General features: G+C 35.3%; 1 protein-coding gene across 1 annotated transcript; it reads left to right on the plus strand.

Annotated features, from left to right (window-relative positions):
- The first annotated feature begins 100 nt into the window (after nt 1-100).
- Nucleotides 101-26,505, plus strand: LOC117344949 (ventricular zone-expressed PH domain-containing protein homolog 1-like). The gene is made up of 16 exons (XM_033907834.1): nt 101-190; nt 3,343-3,554; nt 4,437-4,581; nt 5,774-5,948; nt 6,515-6,678; nt 7,155-7,364; nt 7,915-8,004; nt 8,605-8,729; nt 9,380-9,571; nt 11,376-11,505; nt 11,821-11,938; nt 12,608-12,747; nt 13,170-13,298; nt 14,273-14,422; nt 17,776-17,880; nt 18,892-26,505. The coding sequence occupies exons 2-16, from the start codon at nt 3,346-3,348 to the stop codon at nt 19,213-19,215; spliced, it is 2,406 nt and encodes an 801-aa protein (XP_033763725.1). The 5' UTR covers nt 101-190; nt 3,343-3,345; the 3' UTR covers nt 19,216-26,505.
- Nucleotides 26,506-27,100: the final 595 nt, after the last annotated feature.

A 27,100-nucleotide genomic window follows, 5' to 3' on the forward strand; every position in this document is an offset into this window, starting at 1 on the left:
AATACGATAATATCATTTAAAGGTTCTTAACACAAAACGGTTGAACGTAGATTGTTTTAAGTTCCGGATTCGGTTTCTAAATTTAAGTTTCCCAGTAATAGTTACCTCCCTTGACTTGAATTTTGTGTCGTCCGATGCCTAGCTGCAGGACAGTTTAATTTATAAAATGGAATGTGGTTAAGTGTTCTCAGTAAGTATTTAATTCATTTTTGTTGCATTCACGGTATATACAGTATATTTATTTACGTGTTTTATAAATTTTCACATCGTATAGGAAAAATTTGCACCTGAGAACACACCTGTGTCATCGACATCGACTTGTGTGTTTTTGTCAACATAACATTGACAGTGTATCATGTTGTCAGTTTTGTCTTCACACCTTCCTTATTCATTTTTTGAAACGTTTCTCTGCAATGCATGTTTTAATCACGGTAGTTAGTCTAAAGGGGCAGCATGCAGTAAGTAAGTTAGCATGGGTTCACATTCTAACCCATACCACGACTATCTGATATATATTTGCTTGTTTGCTGGGTGCCTTTTGAGGTGGCTTCTCCTTGATCATTGATGTAGTTGGTGGCTACCTCGATAAATAACATAAAGCTTTTTGCATGCTATCCACAGCAATTGGGGTGGAGTGTCATGCCCATATTTATGTCATATAATGACTGCTATAAGTGCGCTTTCATTTTCAACCTGTCCAACAAAAGTGATATAATTTGGTGTTCAGGATTTAAAGATTTAAGTGCATGGTGTGCTCAGGAACTATATTACTGCTTGGCATAATATGCTTATTTTCTACCACCGAAATTCCATACAAAATTATCATCAAATGTCAAAGTTAGGGGTCTCAGCATTAATTTTCATGTTTGCCAACCCTCCGTATAGGGATGACGGAGACATTAACTTTCCGTGCCCCTGTGTGACTTTGCATATTACATATTGTTTTACACTGATTTTGTAAATCTGTTTGTCTGTCCACCACTGTCATATAAAACATGGTTGAAGCTTTTTAGCAAGGGGTTTTAGGCCTACTATTTAACGAAAAACATGATATATTTGTTAGGAATTGATATTCTGCATTCTAATGATGGCATTTATATAGGGACTTTTAAAAAAATGTACAGGCACTGTACATGTCTATAAAATAAGCTTGTGCTATGCATTTTGACAGAAGATACTTAAGCTTTTTCTCATGTGTCAGTATAGTCAAATATAGGCCTCATAGCCAATTCCCAAAATCAGTCTTGTATTTTCCCAAATGATCTCAATAATTTCAATTAGAAATATTTTATGTGTTTATTGTGTTATAATTGAGAGTATGTAAGGTCACCCTCCTAGCTCCTAGTGGTAGGATGTCTGTCTATAGAATAGAATACAAGGTCGTCCTACTAACTCGTGGGAATTATGTATACCCTATAGGCCTATATAGCCTGTATATTAGTGGTAGGATTTCCTCATAGAGAGTGAGATTTTGCTAGTTTTAGGCCCATGCAGCTTCATGCAGACAGCATATTTTTGATTGACCTCCTCCCTATACATTTTGTATTTACAAATGCATTTATAAGTGACAAATAAGGTTCTAAATTAGATATTATTTTATACTGGAGTCTTATAGATTCTGATGATATGATTACAATTTATAATGACAATTTGGGCAACAGTAAAATCAAGTCATCAACACTGATTTTATTTTTCCAATTTTCAAAAAACTGTGAGAATTGATTTCAATTTTAAGGACAGGTCTGGTCCGATTCTCAAAAATGCCTGGGAAAATCCCTGAATTTTTCATTGAAGAAAAACATGTGTTTCCGACTGTGACATTTGCATATGTATAAATCAGTAAAGGATAGTTGATAAGAAATTCAATGAAAGACTTAACACTGACCTTTAACAGAGCTTAAGATATCAAAAGTGTAAATTTTCAATGAAAATGCAAGGAAAAGCCTACAGGTAATTTGAACATAATTAAGCTATTTTATTTTTCAAGTTAATTCACTTTTAACTTAGCTAGAAAATGTGAGTTCTGTATGAGTTCTTAGTAACAAAAATAAGGCTGTATATATATATTGTTGGGCATATAGTGCATCTGAGCGAGTGAAAATGAAAATAACCTTTATTTATCGTCGTACGCGTGTGCATGGTAAGCAAGCAACAATGTCTGTAGAGCTTTTATTACCACGTTGCTGAGGGAACAAATATTGTTTGGAATGTTGGAGGAAAACCCACGGGAAAACCAACATGCGATCGGTGGGGAAACAACGAACCCAACAGACATCATCCCCTGCCGCCAGTGCGGCTCGAACCCACGTTCTAGGGGAGAGTGGTCTGAAGCTCATGCATGACTGCACAGACGACTGTCAGCACATTAGCGATCACAGCTATCGAAGCACCCAAAAGAGTGACAAGCTAGGTTAATAAAAAGTTAAAAAGGCCTTGAATTTTGAGTATATCCTTGAACTTTATTTATAAGCCCTAAATATTAACATATGGCCTGCATGATTGTACAAAAGTTATCAATTTAATTGAGAAAAATTGAGATTTGAATTTATTAGGTAATTTATTTTTGAGATGATCAGCAATGCATTCAAAAATAAAAAAAAAATATGAGAATTATCAATTTCTAGTCAACACAAACAGAAAGCCACAGCCAATTGAAAGCTTGAAAAGCCAATATCTGTATGAACCCTGAGTTAGTTTAGGATCTAGGTACATATGTATGTACGATACCTAGTTACCTGTAATCAACTACCAGGTGCATTGAGGCATTGCGAACCTCATTCACTGAGAGGTACATACAAGTATGGTGTTTAAAGGAAGAATGGACGTTCACATTATAAAAATGGATGTTGACATGTAGTTATTCTTATCTGACCACTTATCAAACATGAAAGAAGCACAAGTCATTAGAGGTCAATTTGTTTATTTGTTACTAGAAAAATAGTCAAAATACATACTCTGCTAGGCAGTCACAGAATAAAACCCGGGCACTGATCCATGAGGATGGCTTTATATACAATGTCCTGTACTGGAGAAAATTATTTCATAATTATATTGTTGTAAAATAACAAAAAATAACATATAAAGTTTAGTTAAATTTGTGCAAGCATTTCATAAGATAACAAAAGCAAACAGTTATTCATTAAGTAGCTGTTTTAATACACTATAAACATATTCCAATATGAATGAAATATTATCAAGTATCTATGATATGAAAAAAATGGTGATTTCTGCATTTGAATGTAAGCATGAGTCATGTCAGTATCAACTGATTGTCATCTTTTAGTGATGTACATAAGTAATACTAAAATAGACTAGTGTACATTTTGTATTTCAATTTTACAGAAAATGCACGAGTTGTTTGCCCAAGTTTTGAACAAGAAGGATCTGTCAAAAGCAGGTGACCTGTTCTCTCTAGAGGACCGTGACATCAAGGGTGACCTCATCAGTGTCCTTCAGAAGATTGGGGAGATTATAGATAACAAAGACTACGCTTCTAATGACAACGACCAGAGCGTGGTGGAAATATGTGTTACCAGGGTTACCACAGCAATCAGGTAAAATACAGAAATATGTGTTACCAGGGTTACCACAGCCATCCGGTAAAATACAGATATATGTTACCAGGGTTACTTACAGCCATCAGGTAAAATACAGATGTATGTTACCAGGGTTACTTACAGCGATCAGGTAAAATACAGAAATATGTATTACTAGGGTTACTACAGCTTTCAGGTAGAATACAGAAATATGTGTTACCGGGGTTGCTACACAGACTTCAGGTAAAATACAGAAATATGTGTTACTAGGGTTACTAAAGCCATTAGGTAAAATACAGATATATGTTACCAGGGTTTAATTACAGCCATCAGATAAAATACAGAAATATGTGTTACCGGGGTTACTACACAGACTTCAGGTAAAATACAGAAATATGTGTTACTAGGGTTACTAAAGCCATCAGGTAAAATACAGATATATGTTACCAGGGTTACTTACAGCCATCAGGTAAAATACAGATATATGTATTACTAGGGTTACTACAGCTTTCAGGTAGAATACAGAAATATGTGTTACTAGGGTTACTACATAGACTTCAGGTAAAATACAGTAATATGTGTTACCAGGGTTACTAAAGCCATTAGGTAATATACAGAAATATGTTACCAGGGTTACTTACAGCCATCAGGTAAAATACAGATATATGTTACCAGCTGGGTTACTTACAGCGATCAGGTAAAACACAGAAATATGTGTTACCAGGGTTACTAAAGCCATTAGGTAAAATACAGATATATGTTACCAGGGTTTAATTACAGCCATCAGGTAAAATACAGAAATATGTGTTACCAGGGTAACTACAGTCATCAGGTAAACTACTAAATACAAATGGTTAATTATTACAAGACATCTGATCATTGATTACTTATCATTCCCAGGGAGACCGAGAGCATTGAAGAGCATGCCATTGCCCTAGTACGCTTGTTGGAGCTATGTCAGAAACACAACCTCAACCCCTCCTCTCAGGAGAAGGACCCCCCTCATGCCAAGATCGCCTCAGACATCATGAGCTGCCTCTTTATGGTGAGATTCCAGTTATTATTAAGGCAACTGTTTCCTTTCTAACATAGAGCAAGACTGCATCACACTCTTATCTCTGTGTTCTTTGTGTTATTAAAGCTGCTGTTTGAAATATACATTTATATATAAATGTATATATGTCAAGTAGTAAATAACGACAGTATAGACAAGTAAATTGTCGAATTTTCTCTGCCCCTTTATCAAGACACAGGTAAATTACATACGATCACATATAGACATAGAACATGGAACAGTTACACAAATATAGTAGGTATAAACAACAAACAATATTGTAATGTTGTAAAAACGATCCCCCTCGGCTGATAGTTAATTCGCCGAGGGCCTATCATGATTAATTAGGAAACATCTTAGGTGGTGTGCAGATGGTAAAAGTAAATGAATAAATAAATAAATGAATAAATAAATAATATAACTTAAAGGTTTAACAAAATAACATCGCAGGTTGATTTGATGTGATGGCAGTGCGTGCTATGTCGTGAAAGTATAGATATATATCTGTAATAGGACTAAGACAAGCCAGGTTTGTATAACTGATTCAGCCTATACACCAACCCGGGGTTGATGGGTACCTGTTCATGGTGAAATGGTAACAAAAGGGAATTAATGATTAACATTTTATTACATATATATACAAGTGTGATATAGCAGACATAGATAGAAGATAAGTACCTTAGGCCTAACACTATGAGTCCAAGTCAAATTAATCACCTATTGAATTAGGCACCTTCTGATGTGCATTGTGAGATAAGGCACCAGAAAGTGCTTATTGTACAGATTTATGTTTGTTTTACCAAGTTCAAGCTTACTGATGTTAGAGGTCAAATGCCAGATATGTCTATGTAATTTTAGTCTTATAATCTCATCAAAGGTCAAGGCTATTGGTGTTGAAGGTCAAATGCCAGATGTATATATAATTGCAGTCTTAACCTCACGAAATGTCAATGTTACTGGTGTTAGAGGTCAAATACCAAGTATTTATAAAATGGTAGTCTTAAATGTCAGAGGTCAAATACCAGATGTTTATACTGTATAGTCATAGTGTTAACCTCTTCTATAACTAAGATCAGATTACATAAAAAGCATCCTTTTCCCACAGGTCATCTTTTCGCTGGAAATAAAGTAAAATTTATAATCATCAATGAAATGTAAACAGAATCTGTTTTGTTTGTTACAGCACTATGGCAAGGGGAAGGTGATGATTCTAGCTATTCCTGTGGTGGTCAACTTTCTATGTTGTAATAACAAGGAGCTTGGCCGTAATGTGTCCAGTTACCTATCCTTGGCTGCACTGGACAATGCTGACCTCCTGGCTCGGCACATGGACCTCATCCTCAACAGTGTGCTCAGAGGTGTGTAAATATTGTCAAACAGAATGTCAAAGTATGGGCAGATAACAGAGTCATTCATCCTCTTGGTGATCATAAGATAGGGGAGATTTTAACCCAAAGAGAAAGATTCTTCAGTTGACAAACCTGAGACTAGAGTGTTTTTCAACTTTATAATCTTAACCTGAGGGTTGAGATCACCCTTATACCATCCCTAAGAGGGTGAATGATTAAATGTTTTTCTCTTCCCTTGTTTGCCCTCTTTTGCATTAAATGTTATTGCTGCACCAATGCAAGACATTGTTGACATTAATATTACGTACATATAACTGAATTGTCAATGTGACATAATTGTATTATACAGTAATTGAATTGTTGATGTGACATCAGACAATTGTATTTTCACATCAATTGTTGTCGATATGAAGTTTCTTCCTCTCAACACTAGGATGAGAGAAAGAAATCTCACCCTGATAAAAGTGTGGATACACTGTTCTAGAATAATATTTCCTTATCAGAGTAAGTGATGATATTAAACTGCAATGTTTTCATTTTGTATTGTATTTCATCATCTATAGTTGATTTGACAGGTAACTACACCCTGAGCACCGTGCTTCCACAGATATTCACTCAATGTCGACAGGCAGTCATTGACCAGACTGACCGCTTAGTCAAGATTGTAGATAAGTGTGAGCCTTCGGAGAGACTTAGCCTGTTCCAAGTGTTCGGCATGATTGCCAAGACTGATACTAAAGTGAGTACATGTTGACATTTAGTAAAGACAGCAACAACAGAGAATACTGACATGATACCTAAACCATTAGGCAAACTCTAAATTGTTTAAACAATTGCAAAATATAAAAAAACATGTAGATTTGCATGAAGACCTTTGAAAATGTACAAGGATTATAAGACCAGGTGTTTCAAAAGGGTAAGCATCTTCTTCATCGACGACAACACCCTCTATACACATCTAGGATAGATCTGGGTTAAATCACAATCTTAAATGAAAGTTAGGATGGTGACAATGGAACCATTAGGTATATCAGCAAGCATCAAACATATCTGTCTTATTTCATATCACAATAAGGAAATAGACCATTTCTTAATGAGATCATAAAAGTTAAGTAAAATGCAGAAGTTTAATTTACATCATTATCTTTAATTAAGAATAGTTATGAAATCAAATTATTTAAGGCTTTTAAATATCTTTTTCCCTTTTTGTTTCAGGTGCTTGAAAAGCATGTACCAAAGTTTGTAGAATATATCTCCTCAACCACATTGTCAAGTATGATTTTGTGTCTGTTTGTTGACATGGCAACGGCCAATCCATTTATCTTTGTTGATCATGTGCCCACTCTACAGAAGGCTGCCGAGCAACAACCAACATTTATCATACAAGTCATACAGATCATGGGTGCCTTAGCAACCCTTAACAAGGTGTGTGGATAAGGTTACTGTGGCATTGTCAATATTAGTTTTAGAGATTTTATTACTTTAACCATGGTAGATTGGGTTATGTGTTTTCATGTCAGTGTATAGTTGAGTAATTGGGGGTGCATGTTATCTTTAATGTAATTTGTGGGCCCCAACCTGCCAGCCGAACTTGGTCAATGTCAGCGTTTATTTATAACTCAATATTACTGAATGACAAATTTTTATAAGAAAGGACTTTTCAAGATCTATGTAAATGCCTTGAAAATATTGAAATGTTAAACTGCACAGAAGCTCAATATTCCAGACCAGAAAAATCTTTAATATTTGTTCCATTAGAAATATAATCCATCCTGTACACATGTACACCATATTCAACATAATCTGTTTGTCATACATAATGTAAGTTCTCAATATTTCAGGATGAAATAACACATTAAATAAATGATAAAGAAATGTCGTGAATTATTTCCACGACTGTGATGCATTAATGCATCCTCAGGGTGAACAGGGTTATTCACACCAATTTTACCACAGAGATGTTGATATGTTGTAGGACTACGCCAGGAAGAGTATGGAGTATTTTGTGTCTCAGTTTGGCAGTGCGGACCAGACAGCACTTACTGTTATATTACAGGAGATTAAGGTAACACGTGTTAAGTTAAATATGGTAATGTTAGACATACTGTTAAGGGCTATTACAGTGAAATATATATCACATGGGGTTTGATTGATTTATTATGTTTAATGGCCCGTCAACAGATATGGTAATTTTAGGTCAAACAATAATGAGCTGGGGTATATAGAATTTTAAAACAGTTTATTGCTGACAGCTTAAACCCCTTTATGAAGGTCATCAGTCTCTCTAGGTCACTTAATTGTCTTTGCTCCCGTGATTGGCCTTTTCAGACAGGTTTGAGTGACTGTATATAAATCTCTATAATATAATGGCCATTTGTTTGTCAAGGTCACTTTCCTCTGCTCCAGTGAGTGACCTTCATAGACAGGATTGACTGACTATATGAACCTCAACATAAAGGTCATTTGTTTGTCAAGGTCACTTTTCTCTGCTCCCTTCAGTGGTCATTATAGGCAGGTTCGATTATATAATTCATCTAGTTGTCATCTGTAACCTGGGTTATTATAATACACATTTTTGTGAGAGTTTCCCATTTATATTATATTCATATTAGTAAAATTTGATATACAAATTTACATACAGTATTGTTCAATTTTATCATTTCAGGCACTCAGCTTAAACAATCATGATCTGTTGGCTTTGAATCTCGAAGAAATCTCAAAATTGTCTCAGAATGGATCTAGTGCTGTCCGAATTCTGGTCCAGCAGCTGAAAGAGGATAACAATAAATAGTTGAGTACTAGATTCTGGTCTTTATCAGTACTAGACTGGTGAGGACTAGAGATAGAGTAGTACTACTCTAGCCTGAAATGTGTCACAGTGTGTCAAGTTTTAATGTCTTAAGTCTCAAGTCCTGTCAGAGGTTGATTATTACAATTTTTTTTTTAATTTAGTCAAATTTTAGCCTTCACAAAAGGTTATGATATCAACTGATAATTAACAAAATCAAAACAGTTTGAATGTACAAATGTAATACTCATGTTTGTGATGTCATGGTATTGTATAACTGTGTTGTTAATGATAAGGTTGGAGATTTATGCCTTAAATTTTAGTGTTGTTTGATCATTTTTTTTCCAATCATATTGATCGATTCCAGGTTTTGAGTTCTCTGAAAAAAATTCAATTTGATTGGTAAATTAATGATCATAATCATGTGATAATTTTTTTCCAAAAGATTAATAATTTTATTTTTGAAATTGTTTTTAACATTTTAGTTTTATTCTTGACAGCTTTTAAAAACATTTTACACTAATCAAAATTTTATTTTTACACTTATGTTTATCAGATATACATTTTACTAATCAAAACAAACTTTTCCCTCAGCATTATGCATGAAATAAAGAAATATTTTTTCAAAGTGTTGTGTTTTGTTCTTATTCAGCTCCTCACCTGCTCCAGCAGAAAATACCAAACAGACCCGCTCCGTGTCAAGCCAGACGGAGGGAACTGTCACCATCATCACCGTTGGCAATCCTCCTAACGCTGCCTACCCAAGTGGGGCAGTGGCCATCCGACATACAGCTTTACCACCCAGCAACATGTCAAGTCAGCAGAGTCTGGCCAAGTCATCACGGTACGATGGGCAATGTAGAAGATTTGTGAATTGTTTCTTGTGAGAGATTGAGTATTTAAATATAAGGGGGTTGAGTCGGAAGAGTTTGGCTTTGTTGTCACAGTAAGAGACTGGGTATTTGAATTTAAATATTTAGATCTAAGAGGGGGGGGGGGGGTCAGAAGAGTTTGGCTTAGTCGTCGCAGAAAGAGACTAAGTATTTATATCTAAGGGGGTTGAGTGGGAAGAGCCTGGCTTGGTGTTACAGTAGGACGGGCGATCTAAAACCTTTGTTAATTTTCTTGTGAGATACTGAGTATTTTAACTGGTTATGTCAAAAGAGTCTGGCTAAGTTGTTATGATAGAACATTTCTTTTTGAGATACTATTATAATCTGAAAGGGTTGAGTCAGCAGAGGCTTGCTAAGTCATTACAGTAGTATAGTTGGTCATTGTGAAATTCCTAGGCCATTTCTTGTGTCATAATCTGGAGGTTGAGTCTATTAAATGTGAGTTCTGTACCACCACCATCCAATATGACCTTTTGTCCATGCAGGGGTTAGGAATAGCGATACGAAAATGAGTTTATGTGACCACTTATAATGTATAGTCAAGGCATCAACAACAGAGAATACTGACATAATACCTAGACCATTATTCAAACTCAAAATTTATTAAACAATTGCAGTATATAAACAAAATTGTAGATTTGCATGAAGAAGTTTGAGAAAGTACAAGGATTATAAGACCAGGTGTTTCAGAAGAGAAAGCGTCTTCTTTATCAACGACGCACGCCATACAAATCTAGGGAGATCTAGATCTGGGTTAAATCACAATCTTAAATGAAAGGGTGGTGACAACGGAACCACTAGGCATATCAGCAACCAATAAACATGTCTGACTAAAGAAATATGTCGTCGTTGAAAATTCCTAGACTATTTGTTGTGTTAAAATCTGGAGTTTCAGTCTATTAGATATTAGTTCTGTACTACCATCATCCACTATGACCTTTTGTCCATGCAGCGGCTAGGAATAGCGATTCTAAGTATAGGCCATTAATCACTGTTTTAAGAATACATGTTGGCCATTTGTTGCTTTTCTGTATATGATAATTTTAAATCTTCTATGTGCCATTGAGAGTTTTTATGTGCATACAGCCCTTGCCCTGTCATCCATCCACCCTGACACAAAACATCAGACAGCTAGGTTAACATCCGACTGCATTGTTAACATCCGACTGCTATGTAAACATCCGACTGCAGTGTAAACATCTGACTTATGTAAACATCCGACTGCAGTGTAAACATCTGACTGTTATGTAAACATCCGACTGCAGTGTAAACATGCAACTGCTGTGTAAACATCAGACAGCTATGCAAACATCCAACTGCTGTGTAAATATCAGACAGCTATGCAAACATCCGACTGCTATGTTAACATTTGACTGCTATGTAAACACCCGATTGCTGTGTAAACATCTGACTGTTATGTATACATCCGACTGCAGTGTAAACATCTGACTTATGTAAACATCTGACTGTTATGTAAACACCCGATTGCTGTGTAAACAGCTAACTGTTTTAAACAGTATTTAAATTTTTAATTTGGTATGGGGCAAAACTGGGCTACAAACAAACAAACTTTAGATGAATTCTAGGTGACTATGATATCAATCAGCCATATTAGATTTTCATTTGCTGCCCCCTTGAAAAAACTTCACTGTGTCTGAGGCGTGGATAGAAAAAAATCTGCATTCGAGGAGTAATTGAAAGTTTATCTCCGTCTTATTTGACACCTTCTTTACCAATACTGTCTTGTTTTCACAGAGGTAGCGCTTCCCAGGCACGCCTGGCTATGGAACGACCCGTCAGTCCCCTATCAAGTCAGTTCTCTGACCGGATATCAATGACTAGTGCCATGACGTATGGTAGTACACAGACAGGACCACCACTACCGGTACGTTATATTCCATTTCTTTGTAGTTTTACCTCCACTTATTAGTCTCCTTCCAGTGGAACTGGGGGACTAAGGTTTCCTCCATGTTCGTCTGTTTTTTTGGTCAAGGTAACTATTTTTATTGGGGGCTGGTATTGCTTCATGCTAGTTGAAAAAGTGGAAAAGGAATTATTATCTGATTCATTTGGATTTTAATAAAATGTTATCAGTTGAAAAATATATACTAGTATGGAGGGTACGGTTACTCTGCATTGGTTTAGGTTTTGAGCCTCTTTTTAATTTTTATAACAATATATATTTTTTTTTTATCTGTAGCCAGAGCCTCTCCGTGACGGGGTCCAAAACTTCTGTGAAAAACACATGCCAATCATTCGCAATTTTATAGAGAGTATCTCTGTACGCATTCCTCTGCCTTCCAAGTGCAGCATTATAAGTAAGTGCTTGGCCTTTATTATTCAAATTAATCAAACATTTATTAAAAGTTTATGTACGTTTTATTTGCATATAGTCAAGTATTTATCAACAGTCTATGTTACCTAAATATGATATAGAGAAGACATTAATGACTTAAAAGAATTTCAATTAGTACAAAACAGAGCATTTGGTATTATTATATAATGCAGATTTAAAGACAAATCATAAGGGAGATAACTCCAATACAAGTCACATATTGACTGTTTTGTTTATCGCGGTCCAAACAGTTGAACAGTAAGTGTTGGCTTAATTAAATAAGGACATATGTAGTGATTTTTCAGATTTTATGCTTGATGGGATGAAGTCAGTGATAGCTATCACTATATCCCTGACATCGGCTTCGTTCTTAGACAGGTGAAACAGAATGTTGTGTCAATACTATTAAGAATATAGCTGAGGTATTTCACATGTGTGTTTCTTGGCAACAGTAAATCAACTGTACAAGTTAAGGCCTTCATGTTTGACACGTGTTCCTTGTCACAAGACCTTTTATTTCCATCGGTACTACATTTGCCGACATGCTGATCTTGACACTTGTTCTACTTTAAAAAAATCGGGAACTTCAATCCACTCAACAAGTTGCAAACTATGGAATCATTTTTGTATTGGATTTATTTTGATTTTTTAGATGGGCGCCACAAGCGGTATATACGACTCAACTTCCTGTGTGGTGGTCAAGGTGACCAATGTCTCTATGGAAACACTTATTTTTCTCTCAATACCAAAGTACCGAAAACATGGATCCATGTAATGTTCCTGGCAGTACAGGTATAACAGCCTTCTATTTCCCATCCTGTATCAAACTAGTGAAATATACTCTCTAATAATACCTTTCCATCTAATTAAAAAAAAAGAAAGAAAAGAAATGATTCTCTAACAATCTTATATAGTTAGTCTTATATTTGTGGTGTAATTTTCCTGAAGTTTTCATATAATTCAATAAAAAAGAAACGATTCTCTAACAATCTTATACATGTATTATAATAGTTATTGTTTTTTATTAGAAGTGTAATTTTCCTTTATCTAATTCAAGAAAAAGAAACAATTCTTCAACACTCTTATATAATCACTGTATAATAATATGTACATTTTGGTTGATTTCATCTTTCTGTGTACAGGATGAGGAAGATAAAAAAACATAAAACAACATTAACAAATCTGAGTTATTGCAGAGAATTTTATTTCCTCAGGCCCAGTCTACCTCAGCGTTAAACCAGAATGACGCCAGTATCCAGTCTTTACGGGCCTGCTGGGACAGTCTTTGGGGAGAGCGGAACAGTTTTCTTACTATTGTCACCTCCTCATTCCCCTCCCCCAAGGTTTGTATCTCCTTGATACCTAAATTTTCTCACCTGAGGTTTGTATCCCCTCGCCACCTAACTTTTCTCACCTAAGGTTTGTATCCCCTTGACACTTAAATTTTCTTACCTAAGCTTTGTATCCCCTCGACAGCTAAATTTTCTCACCTGAGGTTTGTATCCCCTCGCCACCTAAATTTTCTCACCTAAGGTTCGAGTACCCTCACCCTTATCACCTATTTCTATTATTTCTGAAGTTTATAAGTAAAATTAAATCCTACCATGGATTTTATAGATCAATTTCAATCTGAATATCTGACAACATACTATTATCCCCTGGAGTTTATAGGTCAATTTAAATCCTCATTTCTGACATCCTATTATACCCTAGAGTTTATAGGTCAATTTAAATCCGAATTTCTGACAACGTATTATCCCCTGGTGTATATAGGTCTATTCAAATCCTAATTTCTGACAGCCTACCCTGGAGTTCATAGGTCAATTTAAATCCTAATTTCTGGCAGAATTATACCCTGGAGTTCATAGCTCAATTTAAATCCTAAAATCTGACAACCTGTCATACCCTGGTGTATATAGGTCAGTTCAAATCCTAATTTCTGACAACCTGTTATACACTGTAATTAATCAATTAATCAATAAAAGAAAAGTCAAAGATTCTGTTCAAATAAAATATTCCATAACGTTGTTATAATGTTGCAATATTGATTTTGTAGAATCCTCATTATTTGTAGACTTTATTGACAGGGAGTGCCTAATTTTGTGATGTTATGAAACCAAATTGTGTCAAACTCTGCAAAAAATAATTAGATCTGAAAAAAGTCAGGTCGTCAGAAATTCTTGTGAGGAGGAAAATATGAATGTGTCAAGATAGTGGAAATCATGTACAAAATATTATTGTATTACTATTGTATTATAACATTCAGCTTGTGATAAATATATAAACTGTATAAATAATAAACATGTGTTTATTCCAGGACCAAGACATCCTGTTACAGGAACTTCAAAGTTCTAGGTTCTTTGATGTGTTTGAGTTCAATGCCGCCAAGAAGTATTGGGCCTGTTTTATGTGCAATCATCCAGAAAAGATGTTAGATCTACTACAGAATGGCAACCCTGTGATAGCCGTAAGTCTTAAATATACTACTACAGAATGGCAACCCTGTGATAGCCGTAAGTCTGGTGTCACTGTTAATATACTACTACAGAATGACAACCCTGTGATAGCCGTAAGTCTAATGTCTCTAAATATACTACTACAGAATGACAACCCTGTGATAGCCGTAAGTCTGGTGTCTGTAAATATAATACTACAGAATGACAACCCTGTGATAGCCGTAAGTCTGGTGTCTGTAAATACAGAATGACAACCCTGTGATAGCCGTCAGTCTGGTGTCTCTAAATATATTACTACAGAATGACAACCCTGTGATAGCTGTCAGTCTGTTGTCTCTAAATATACTACTACAGAATGACAACCCTGTGATAGCCGTAAGTCTAATGTCTCTAAATATACTACTACAGAATGACAACCCTGTGATAGCCTTAAGTCGAATGTCTCTAAATATACTACTACAGAACGACAACCCTGTGATAGCCGTAAGTCTAATGTCTCTAAATATACTACTACAGAATGACAACCCTGTGATAGCCGTAAGTCTTATGTCTCTAAATATACTACTACAGAATGACAACCCTGTGATAGCCGTAAGTCTAATGTCTCTAAATATACTACTACAGAATGACAACCCTGTGATAGCCGTAAGTCTTATGTCTCTAAATATACTACTACAGAATGACAACCCTGTGATAGCCGTAAGTCTGGGGTCTGTAAATATACTACTACAGAATGACAACCCTGTGATAGCCGTAAGTCTGGTGTCTCTAAATATACTACTACAGAATGACAACCCTGTGATAGCCGTAAGTCTGGGGTCTGTAAATATACTACTACAGAATGACAACCCTGTGATAGCCGTAAGTCTGGGGTCTGTAAATATACTACTACAGAATGACAACCCTGTGATAGCCGTAAGTCTAATGTCTCTATATATACTACTACAGAATGACAACCCTGTGATAGCCGTAAGTCTTAAATATACTACTACAGAATGACAACCCTGTGATTAGCCGTAAGTCTAATGTCTCTAAATATACTACTACAGAATGACAACCCTGTGATAGCCGTAAGTCTTAAATATACTACTACAGAATGACAACCCTGTGATAGCCGTAAGTCTTAAATATACTACTACAGAATGACAACCCTGTGATAGCCTAAGTCTGGTGTCTGTAAATATACTACTACAGAATGACAACCCTGTGATAGCCGTAAGTCTAATGTCTCTAAATATACTACTACAGAATGGCAACCCTGTGATAGCCGTAAGTCTGGGGTCTGTAAATATACTACTACAGAATGACAACCCTGTGATAGCCGTAAGTCTAATGTCTCTAAATATACTACTACAGAATGACAACCCTGTGATAGCCGTAAGTCTGGTGTCACTGTAAATATACTACTACAGAATGGAAACCCTGTGATAGCCGTCAGTCTGATGTTTGTAAATATACTACTACAGAATGACAACCCTGTGATAGCCGTAAGTCTGGTGTCACTGTAAATATACTACTACAGAATGGAAACCCTGTGATAGCCGTCAGTCTGATGTTTGTAAATATACTACTACAGAATGACAACCCTGTGATAGCCGTAAGTCTGGTGTCACTGTAAATCTACTACTACAGAATGGAAACCCTGTGATAGCCGTCAGTCTGATGTCTGTAAATATACTACTACAGAATGGCAACCCTGTGATAGCCGTCAGTCTGGTGTCACTGTAAATATACTACAACAGAATGACAACCTGTGATAGCCGTAAGTCTGGTGTCTGTAAATATACTACTACAGAATGACAACCCTGTGATAGCCGTAAGTCTGGTGTCTGTAAATATACTACTACAGAATGACAACCCTGTGATAGCTGTAAGTCTGGTCTCTGTAAATATACTACTACAGAATGACAACCCTGTGATAGCTGTAAGTCTGGTGTCTGTAAATATACTACTACAGAATGACAACCCTGTGATAGCCGTAAGTCTGGTGTCTGTAAATATACTACTACAGAATGACAACCCTGTGATAGCCGTAAGTCTGGTGTCTGTAAATATACTACTACAGAATGGCAACCTTGTGATAGCCGTAAGTCTGGGGTCTGTAAATATACTACTACAGAATGACAACCCTGTGATAGCCGTAAGTCTTATGTCTCTAAATATACTACTACAGAATGGCAACCCTGTGATAGCCGTAAGTCTGGTGTCTGTAAATATACTACTACAGAATGGCAACCCTGTGATAGCTGTAAGTCTGGTGTCTGTAAATATACTACTACAGAATGGCAACCCTGTGATAGCCGTAAGTCTGGTGTCTGTAAATATACTACTACAGAATGGCAACCCTGTGATAGCCGTAAGTCTGGTGTCTGTAAATACAGAATGACAACCCTGTGATAGCCGTCAGTCTAGGGTCTGTAAATATACTACTACAGAATGACAACCCTGTGATAGCCGTAAGTCTGAGGTCACTGTAAATATACTACTACAGAATGACAACCCTGTGATAGCCGTAAGTCTTAAATATACTACTACAGAATGACAACCCTGTGATTAGCCGTAAGTCTAATGTCTCTAAATATACTACTACAGAATGACAACCCTGTGATAGCCGTAAGTCTTAAATATACTACTACAGAATGGCAACCCTGTGATAGCCGTAAGTCTTAAATATACTACTACAGAATGACAACCCTGTGATTAGCCGTAAGTCTAATGTCTCTAAATATACTACTACAGAATGACAACCCTGTGATAGCCGTAAGTCTTAAATATACTACTACAGAATGACAACACTGTGATAGCCGTAAGTCTGGTGTCTCTAAATATAATACTACAGAATGGCAACCCTGTGATAGCCGTAAGTCTAATGTCTCTAAATATACTACTACAGAATGACAACCCTGTGATAGCCGTAAGTCTAATGTCTCTAAATATACTACTACAGAATGACAACCCTGTGATAGCCGTAAGTCTAATGTCTCTAAATATACTACTACAGAATGACAACCCTGTGATTGCCTGGTCTGATTAAGGCAATTCATCATTGTGTTGATCTGTTCATATTGGTCTGGTACTAAAATCTTTTTGACAAAACAAGTACTTTCCAGCAGGTACTTTACAGCATATAGCTATTCTAAAAGAGTGATCATGTGGTTAAGGGTAGGCATACAAATGTTAAAAATCTGTGTCCGAATACTACATGTACCCCCCCCCTCCCTCCACCTGTCTTAATTTCAAAAATGAACATCCATGGTCTAATTTTTCTGTTTCTTTTTATATAAGAACACATATTAAAATCATTGTTTTTCCTAGAAATGTGCTGTTCTCTGTTATTATTCTGCTTAAATTCTTTGACTCACAGGGACAACTGAAAGAGAAGAAAGGAAGATGGAAGTTTTTAAAACGTTGGAAGACAAGATACTTCACATTGTCGGGAGCACAAATTACCTACAACAAGAGTCACTCTGTAAGTATTGTATGTGTAAGATAATCATATTATTATACCTCATGTTTATAACAGTGCCTGTGATTGGCCGAAACGCATCAAGTGGAAGGGGGACAAAACATCATATCTCCCTGAGGCGTGTGAGCCAGGGAGACAAATATCATATCTCCCTGGACCGCGTGCCTCCATGGTGACCCCCACATTCTGTTGCGAGGAGTTATCTCCCTTCCAGTTATTTACAAATGGCAGACGAACAGAAACGCAAACGTTTTCGTGCAGTCGAAGAAGCAGAAATAGATAAAATTCTGCAAAACAAGATTGCTCAGAACGCGAAAATATCAAGAAATGTACACGCCAAATGTTTCCAAGAGTTTCTAAAAGAAACTGTCAATAACACCTTCACTTGGAATCGTATCAATTGAACGACCAAGCCCTCGGGAAATATGATACCTTCGGGTAAACAAACCTTCATGTTACCCTGCATCCAGGGCCATACATGTATATTGCCATGGGCACAAATCACCTACAAGAGTCATGCTGTAAGTCTGTGTAAAGATACTTTGTAAACATAAACTGAATGGGTGACAATTCATGATACTCAAAAATCGACATATATATCAACAATCTCATCGCAAAATTGGAAACTGATGCCACAGGCGTTTGTCATTATGCAACTGAAAATTCATTGAACATTTGATTTATTTGAAAATTGATCCTTCAGATAATGGAGTTTTACCTTGTATAGAATTTTACCATGTATTGTATAGATTTTTACCATGTATTGTATAGAATTTTACTATGTATTGTTAGGGTTTTTCCAGTAATACATCTACCTATAATGAGGATTCCATGTTTGTCAAACAAAAGCTAAAAGAATGGAGTGATTTAAATCAAGCAGTGCCATAAATCAGCCACATATCTCTTCCACCAACCCTACATAGAATTCCTTTATTTCTGAAGTCCTCCTGTCAGTTATATTACTTACCAGAATAGTCCTAAAGCTTTTGACTTAATTTATTTTTGTCTTTGTAGAGAAAAGAAACGCTTCCAGTCAGTAAGATCCAGAGTGTCAAAGCTGTTCGTAAGGGAGTCCGAGACATTCCTAAGGCTTTCGAGATTTTCACGGGTGATCAGACCTATATGTTCAAGGCCAAAGGTCAACAGAACATAGAACAATGGGTCCAGTGTTTACACATAGCTGTGGCCCGGGTCCATACAACGGACAATACGATGAAGGAGAGTGGGGAAGGTGTTACGGGTAACAGTTCTACGCCGGCTCCACCTACTGGTGAAGTCAGCCCGCAGAATAACATTGTTATAGAGAGACCACGATCTGTGATGGATACAAAGTTATAGCAATTACAGTAAAACCTAGGGAGGCTTTGATTGGAGGGACCTCCCTAGGCAGGATTTAGGTAAAGGAAATCGCCTGAAGGGTTTGGTAGAAGAAAATTCCTGAGGTAGGATTTGGATAAAGAAAATCACCTGAACGGTTTGGTAGAAGAAAATTCCTGAGAGAGAATTTAGATAAAGGTAATCGCCTGAAGGGTTTGGTAGAAGAAAATTCCTGAGAGAGAATTTAGGTAAAGGTAATCGCCTGAAGGAAGGGTTTGGTAGAAGAAAATTCCTGAGGTAGGATTTGGATAAAGAAAATCGCCTGAAGGGTTTGGTAGAAGAAAATTCCTGAGGTAGGATTTGGATAAAGAAAATCACCTGAACGGTTTGGTAGGAGAAAATTCAAAAGGGAGGATTTAGATTAAGGAAATTCCCTTAGGAGGATATAAGTAAAGGACACTCCCTAAGCATGATTTAGATAAAGGCAATACACTTAAGGGTTTTGTTTGAAGGATTCTTCCTAGGGAGGCTTTGGTTCAAGTGAACATCCTAGTGGGTGTTATATGATGGAAACTCCTTGGAGGCTTTTGTCACTAGTGGATGGAACCTCCTTAAGGAGACTTTGGTTGAATGACCCAGATACAGGAAATTTATGGTTATATTATAACTCTGTTGTCTAGATACCTAGAAAGCATGCTCATTATATCTGTTGAAGTTTTAGAATGTTTAAGTGTCTGTTTTTAAGGGTTAAGAATATTTGATAGAGGGACAATCTGGGGAGGAAATGATAGAAAGACCAAGATTTATCAGCTAGGAAAGATAAACAAGTATAGATTCTGAATTAATTTAGAAAAGTTGATTGAGGATCTAGTTTTGTAAATATTTCTTAGCTACAAATTCCACAGAAAACATACAGAGTTGGTTTACTGGATTAGTTAGGTTAGCAGTTACAAAAAACTATTTAGTTTAATTTTGAAGTCACAAAATCTAGGTTTAATTTGGATTAATAATCATTACAAAATCTAGATTTAATTTGGATTAATAATTATTACAAAATCTAGGTTTATTTTTGATTAGTCATTAGAAAATCTAGGTTCAGTTTGGTTTAATAAATACAAATTGTTACAAAATCTAGATTTAGTTTGGATTAGCAGTTATTACAAAATCGAGGTTTATTTTGGATTAGTCATTAGAAAATCTAGGCTAATTCGGATTGTCAATTACAATACAGTTTGGATTAGGAATTTGGAATACTAGATTGAGTTTTGATCTTATAAGACAGAACTTTGGTGACTTAAACAAACATTGAAATTTAAGTAACACGTTTCAAATATTTTCTTCACTGAAGGCTCTCGTAGCATAAAAATATAGAACGTTTTATTCATATGAGTTGTCCCCCTTAGTGAGAACTCCAAAGAAGATATAGAGATGTTCTTAATTAGCTACAGTATACATTTAAATGTATGTACTATGAAACCTTCATTCCTTGATAGATTTTGATCAAATTTTACCAACATACAAACGACTATAATATCTTGGATGAATAGGAATTTCATGGCTAAATGGGGAAGGTGAAGTCACGATTACTATTTTCAGAAAATTCTTGTAAGTGGTCTAGTGGCATTATTCTCTTAGAGATTTGAAAAAAACTGAACAAAGTTGTTAAGGTTAAAGTTTCATGATTGTGGTGTCAAGGTGAACGTTATGATAACTTTTAATGGCATCTTTCTTTAGGGTTTTAGGTCAACTACCCCAAAGGGCTTGTGAGCTTATGCCATAGTGCAGTACGTGTCCCTCAATATTTTCTTTAAATCCCTACTAGTTTATCAAACTGCACTGATCGCTTGGCCATCTTTTATTGAGCATCAGTCAAATTGAATCGTGACAAAGTTCACATCAATTGCGATTCTTTTGTCATCATTGTTTATATTTTGTGTGTTATGCTGATTTTCTAATGAAATGGTTGTTGTTTTAGTAATATATTCAGAATGCAAGTTTCCTGGTGATTGGAAAGACACTTGGAATAGAAAGAAAGATATACATGTATACTCTAATTTATTGAAATAATTTTTGCTCTACTTGAATCCAATACGATTTTACTGTCATAATACCTTTTACTGTAGGATTGTGTAACTGCCTTAGAATTATTAATTCTATCTATCAAGGTATCGTGAGCAATATTGAATCAGAAGTTCTGTCCGGTCAAAATTATTATAGACATTTTATTGTCAGATGATTTCAGACCAAAGTTCCCCTTTAACATCAAACTAGTATCATGTTCAAGTTTTGTTGACTCTGATATCTGCCTGTACATACAAACAACACATGCCGATGGGCAGTGATAGCTCAGTCAGTTAGAGCACAGGCCACGGAACCTCAGGTGACGATTCCAGGGTGTGTGGTTCATCACTCCCAACCTGTGTCAGTTTGTTTCTTAGGAAGCTGAGAAAGGGGTCAGTCTTTGCTGTCATGGTTGCGTCCTTAGGTAAGACACTTTACCCTTATTGCTCTGGATGGCATGCGACAGACCGTGTGTATGTTGCTTAGTGAGATAGTCACCAACTACTACAAGGAGACCCAGCCTCAAAATGACTCTGGCTGTTCATGGGACGACAAACCAAGCAAACAAAGCTTACAGTTACACTGACTCTATATTGTCATGTCTATCAAACGTGTTTAATATGTCTTGTGTTTAAAACAATTCTCTTAGAAAGTTGATGTGTTGACTTAGGATATGTACAATATACCATGTCTATCCCATGTGATCTATGTCAGAGGGAAAATATCTATGTCTATCCCATGTGATCTATGTCAGTGGGAAAATGTCTACTGCATTTCAGTATGGTTGAAATCATAATACTTAACATGTACATGACAACAAGATGGGTCAGAAATGCTGTCACTAATACAATACTCGCACATATCACTAAATACACAAGGGACCGTTAATTATGATAAAATTAATTTACGTCTCAACAGATGTCGTAATGATGGATTTGTTTGTGACACATGGAAAATTTATAGTTATATGGAGAAAGCAAAAGCACATAAACAGCCCTGATACCTAGATCATCATTTTTTCTCTCTATGTAATTTAAATATATTTATTATTCGAAGTTAATATTTTTTTTCTATCTGATGAAGTATCAAACTATGATTCCTATACCTCCCCCCTCCTTCCCCTTTTGGATTTAACTTGTAATTGTACATTTATATATGATATTTAGTTGTCTAGATACAGATGTACAACATCAAAGTACTGGTAGTTTATATATAATACATGTATATAAATGTCTAGATACAGATGTACAATGTCAAAGTACTGGTAGTACTTGTCAAGATGGGTACACTGACTGACAGCATACTGGAGACTAAGGGCACAATAACTTTGAGATGTTCAGAACATCTCCGATTATGATGAGCTTACAATAATTATCAGTAAATCAGATATAAGAACCATGTAGTACATCAATTATTTCAAATGTATTACAAGTAAAGGCCAAGGACATTGGTACCCAAGTGAGATCAGGGCATCCAGTAGACCCTTGAGAGTATGTTTTTGACTCTCCAAAATGAGATCTGACTCTTGGGTTTGAAGGGACTTGTCTATTTGACATATGTTTTGACGCTTCAGATTTCTCAGAAATAGTTATTTGACTTCTGAAATTGCTAAAAGTCAAGGGTCAACTGGATGCCTTGTGTGATAAGTATGGTATTGGAGCCACATCCATCAAAAGATTTATCTAGATCAATATTGTGTCTTTTTTTCATTCCAAGTAATTCCAAGTTACTAATGTTGCAAGATATAGTGTAACTGAACAAAAATGTACAATAACCAACATGTACTGTGTATCATACAATCATATTGTAGTCAGCAGATCTGTGTGTCCTCAATGTAAACAACATTTGTGTTTCTCATGATTGGCAGCAAGTTTTGTTCTATCGTTTTATGTAAATTGATAAATGCCAGTATACATTGTTTTATGTAAGTTAGTTTGAACAATAAGTATATGTAAATAAGTGTATATAAATGAATGTGAAGAAGGTAAACTTCTACTGCTGTCCGGTTGAAAATATTGAAAAGAGAAACAAAAAAGTATCAATTAAGGATTTGTTGGTATAACGTTAACATGTGAATGCTGAAATTGCTAATGCTTCAATTAACTTTGTTTGTCATTTTTGTCAATAATTAAACATGTAAACATTTTTATGTCTACTATTAAATATTTTGTTGATAAGTGCTATTAGATATTGCCTAAATATTGTTTGAATATTTGTAAAAGATTTTATCATTTAAATGCATAATTTCTAGTTTTAAATAAATTTGAATTATCAATGCTATCCATTCCACTGGAATTTAAAGTCTATACGTATAAGTCTTTCAGTGCTCTGTGCTGTGTTGCTTTTGAAGTTGAGTATCAGAGTATTATATTTTCATTTAGAGCCTTTTACAGATTTTTGTCGATAATACTTGCCTGGACAACTTCTAGAATTGTTGACTGATTTCAATGAAAATTAAACTTAGCATTACTACTCCTAGGATTTGTGCATCTTGGCATTCTGTTTTCATTCAGAGAATTTTAAGATGGTGTGCCTCTTTGTTGATGCTCCTGTTTCAACAACGTACACTGCTTGATCAAAGTCAGAGGAAGTTATTGAATTATTAGTAATTGTAAATGTACCACAAACAAAACCTCCACTGATGAAATGAACACCTCTGATTATGAAAAAGCTTAAGAGTTGGCTTCTGGGCCCAGTCATTCAAAAGGTGATTAGCTTAATCACTTGGTTAGTGAAAATCTCATTTCTCCTTTACTTCAAAACCTTTATGTTTATATTCCTTGAAATAGGCAGGTTGAAAGAGACGGAAAAGAGCTTTGAAGTTTTGTAAATTTTATATTTTTACCAGAGATTATTGACAAAGAATTTATTTCAAAACCTCCGTGTGTTTATTCCATGAAATAGGCTGATTGGGATCTCTCCCTGAAGAGTGCTATGGAGTTTTGTAATTTTATTTTTACCAAAAATGATTGACAAAGAATTTATTTCAAAACCTCTGTGTGTTTATTCCACGAAAAGAGACTGAAGAGTGCTATAAGTTTTGTAAAATTTTATTTTTACCAGAAATTAACCAAGAATTTAAAATTGTTAAACTGTGATTAGCCTAGTCACATTTTGAAGAACTGGGTCCTGGATGTATTATTCATCACTTGAGATGACAAGGTTATATTTAAGAGCATTATAATTATTGCCTTTAAGAGGACAATCTAATAAATTATAACACTTCAGGAAATTTTTTGGTAGTTATCATAATCGTATGAGATGCATCACAAGTGTCATAGTTAGCTCTCATGTAATTGAGAATAATCTCTTTAAACATTTTCATAAACATTATCATTCCATCAGGCTTTTCATGGGAAAAAATGGTTGTGTCTAATATTAAATATGCAATAAGTCCAAATACTTGCAAAACAGTTTTCCCACATATGTATCCTGACCCCTGAGACGTTAGCAATAGTATAATTTGTCTAAGAGTGAAAGCACTTCTGATATTGGTGCCAGTTGTTTTTACATAGAAATTGATTTTCAAAATCTAATGTGCTGTAGGATGTCATCTACATTATATATCAGGTTAATTTCTAGTTTGATTTTTCAGTCATATTACATACTCATGATGTGTGTTGATCAGTTTAAATATACATGTAGTCTGTTTTCTATGCAATGACTTTTTTTTTTTTAGAAATATTTGTCTAACATATTAAGTGGTTTCAAGTTCATGTGGTTTTGGTGAAATGTGAGATTTATTAATGATAGATCTGCAAAATACTGAAGTGAAAGTCTTAATTGTGCATCTATAGTAAAAGGATTTTCAAACAATTTTAAAAGTTAAACAGTGATTTTAATATTTGTCTTATTGTAATTTTAGGTGTTGTTTATCATAACAATTGTTGCTATGCTAACTCGAATATTTCATGATATACATAGAAATTGTTACTACGGTAATTTGAACATTTTGCTGTGTACTTATAAGTGGTTACTAATAGTGATTTGAAGATGTATTGTGTAATTATATACTGTTGTTATGGTGACTTGAATATTGTATAAATCGTTACCATGGTAACTTGTATACATATAAACTGTATGGTAACCCATATATTGTATACTTATAATTCGTTGTTACTTATAAATGGTTATGTTGGTAATTTGATTACTATCCTATGCACATAATTTTAAACCTATTAACACTTAATTAAAATCTGTACTTAATATTCTATAATGTTAAAACGCTATGCTAATTATATATAGTTATATATAACAGTTATTAAGATTTATATAAGCTGTTAAATGATATATATTTACCGTGATGTCTTATCAGAAATCTACTTGTTATATACGTCTTTCATACACAGGGACAAGGGATATGGGGTACAGGCTTGTAAGGGGGTGTTCCATAGAGATGGCATTCAATGTTTTTCTGCTAAATACATAATATATATTAAAGTAGATCAACATGGTATGTACAGTTATAGTTTCTATAACGTTTTCAGACTTTAACCGTGATTAATTAGATTAAAAAATCTTTCATGCAAAAGGTTGCTGAGTTAAAGTCCAAAATATTTGTTAAATCAACTGTAGCTATTGTGTCAATGGTACTTACCAATGTTTTGTTATTGGAGGTACAGCTTACGTGACCGAATGTCTCCTGTTCGAGTCACAGTCACTTGTATCCTTGAACAAAATACAGCTTACTTTACTCTGTTGAGTTCCGTGCGACTCAGCTGTAAATTAGTATGTGGTAGGGCAGTGTAGGAAATGTCAAGGGTAAGCTACTAGCACTGAAATGGCAGCAGCCCAGGGGGTGGAGAAAGACATTTTCAGGTTGCGAAAGGCCAAATAACTACGGATAATAATGTGTGAACTGCTTTGAGATGACTATATAACGGTATCTTATCAGATAATCCTCATTTGTTGATTGAGCCAATGCACTAAGTATTTACAACTTTAACTGTATACTTTCTAGGGATTGTTGAAAACCATCTATAAAACCCCAGGGTCTGTGTTTATGTATGATCTACATAGACTATCAGGAACGTAACCGATGGATTTTGGACGTAATACCTGTACTATTGACACCCAGAGCCTCTATCACCATTAGGCCCTATGGTCTTCCATTGCCTTTATGTATATTCCTGCAATATTTTTGTATCATATATTATGTTGCCTGTATTTCTGTTACTTATCTTTCTTGCTTTAAAAGTTTTAACTTATTTCTAATTGATATGTAAAACAATAAAATATACTTACTGTTCATTGTCCGTTGTTTGATTTTTAGCTACATGAAGTAAGTCTCGACTTGTGCAGCGTCCATTGTCAATATATCTATACAATTAAACAAGACAGTGAGCTCCATAAATGAGTGGGATGAAGGCCTATCAAGTTTGTTCAACTGGCTCAGACTCGCTTATTGATATTTGCCCAGATTTGGCCAGTGGAATTCTGGGATATATGATTATAAAGTTTGTTGAAATTGATTACCTTGACCAATTATTAAGGTAGCAGGAGACCCAATATCTTAAGATCAAGCGATTTCTTCTGACTAATTATCAGGACCAAGTTCATTACTAGGACTGGGCTGAATGACATTGACCCTCTTTCAAGGTGACAGATATCATTCATGTTAGTATTTTGAACTTACGATAACCAACATGTCCAGATTTGGTCAGTATAATGCTGGAATGAATGCTATCAAGTTTGTTCAAATGAATGACCTTGTGTACTTATAAACATCAGTAATTTACAGGATTGATATAGGCTCGTAATAACATTCCTGGTATTTGGCCATTTGAATAATGGAATGGGAAAACGCGGAAAATCCCAGAAAATGAAAGATCAGATTGAATTAATT

This window comes from Pecten maximus, chromosome 16, assembly GCF_902652985.1.
Source record: "Pecten maximus chromosome 16, xPecMax1.1, whole genome shotgun sequence".
Taxonomy (NCBI): Eukaryota; Metazoa; Mollusca; class Bivalvia; order Pectinida; family Pectinidae; genus Pecten; species Pecten maximus.

Excerpts from the sequence above, each read along its gene's own strand:
- LOC117344949 (XM_033907834.1), top strand. The coding sequence starts at position 3,346 with ATGCACGAGTTGTTTGCCCAAGTTTTGAACAAGAAGGATCTGTCAAAA. Across the intron at positions 14,423-17,775 it reads ATGGCAACCCTGTGATAGCC|GGACAACTGAAAGAGAAGAA; the intron begins GTAAGTCTTAAA and ends TTTGACTCACAG. Across the intron at positions 17,881-18,891 it reads CCTACAACAAGAGTCACTCT|AGAAAAGAAACGCTTCCAGT; the intron begins GTAAGTATTGTA and ends TTGTCTTTGTAG.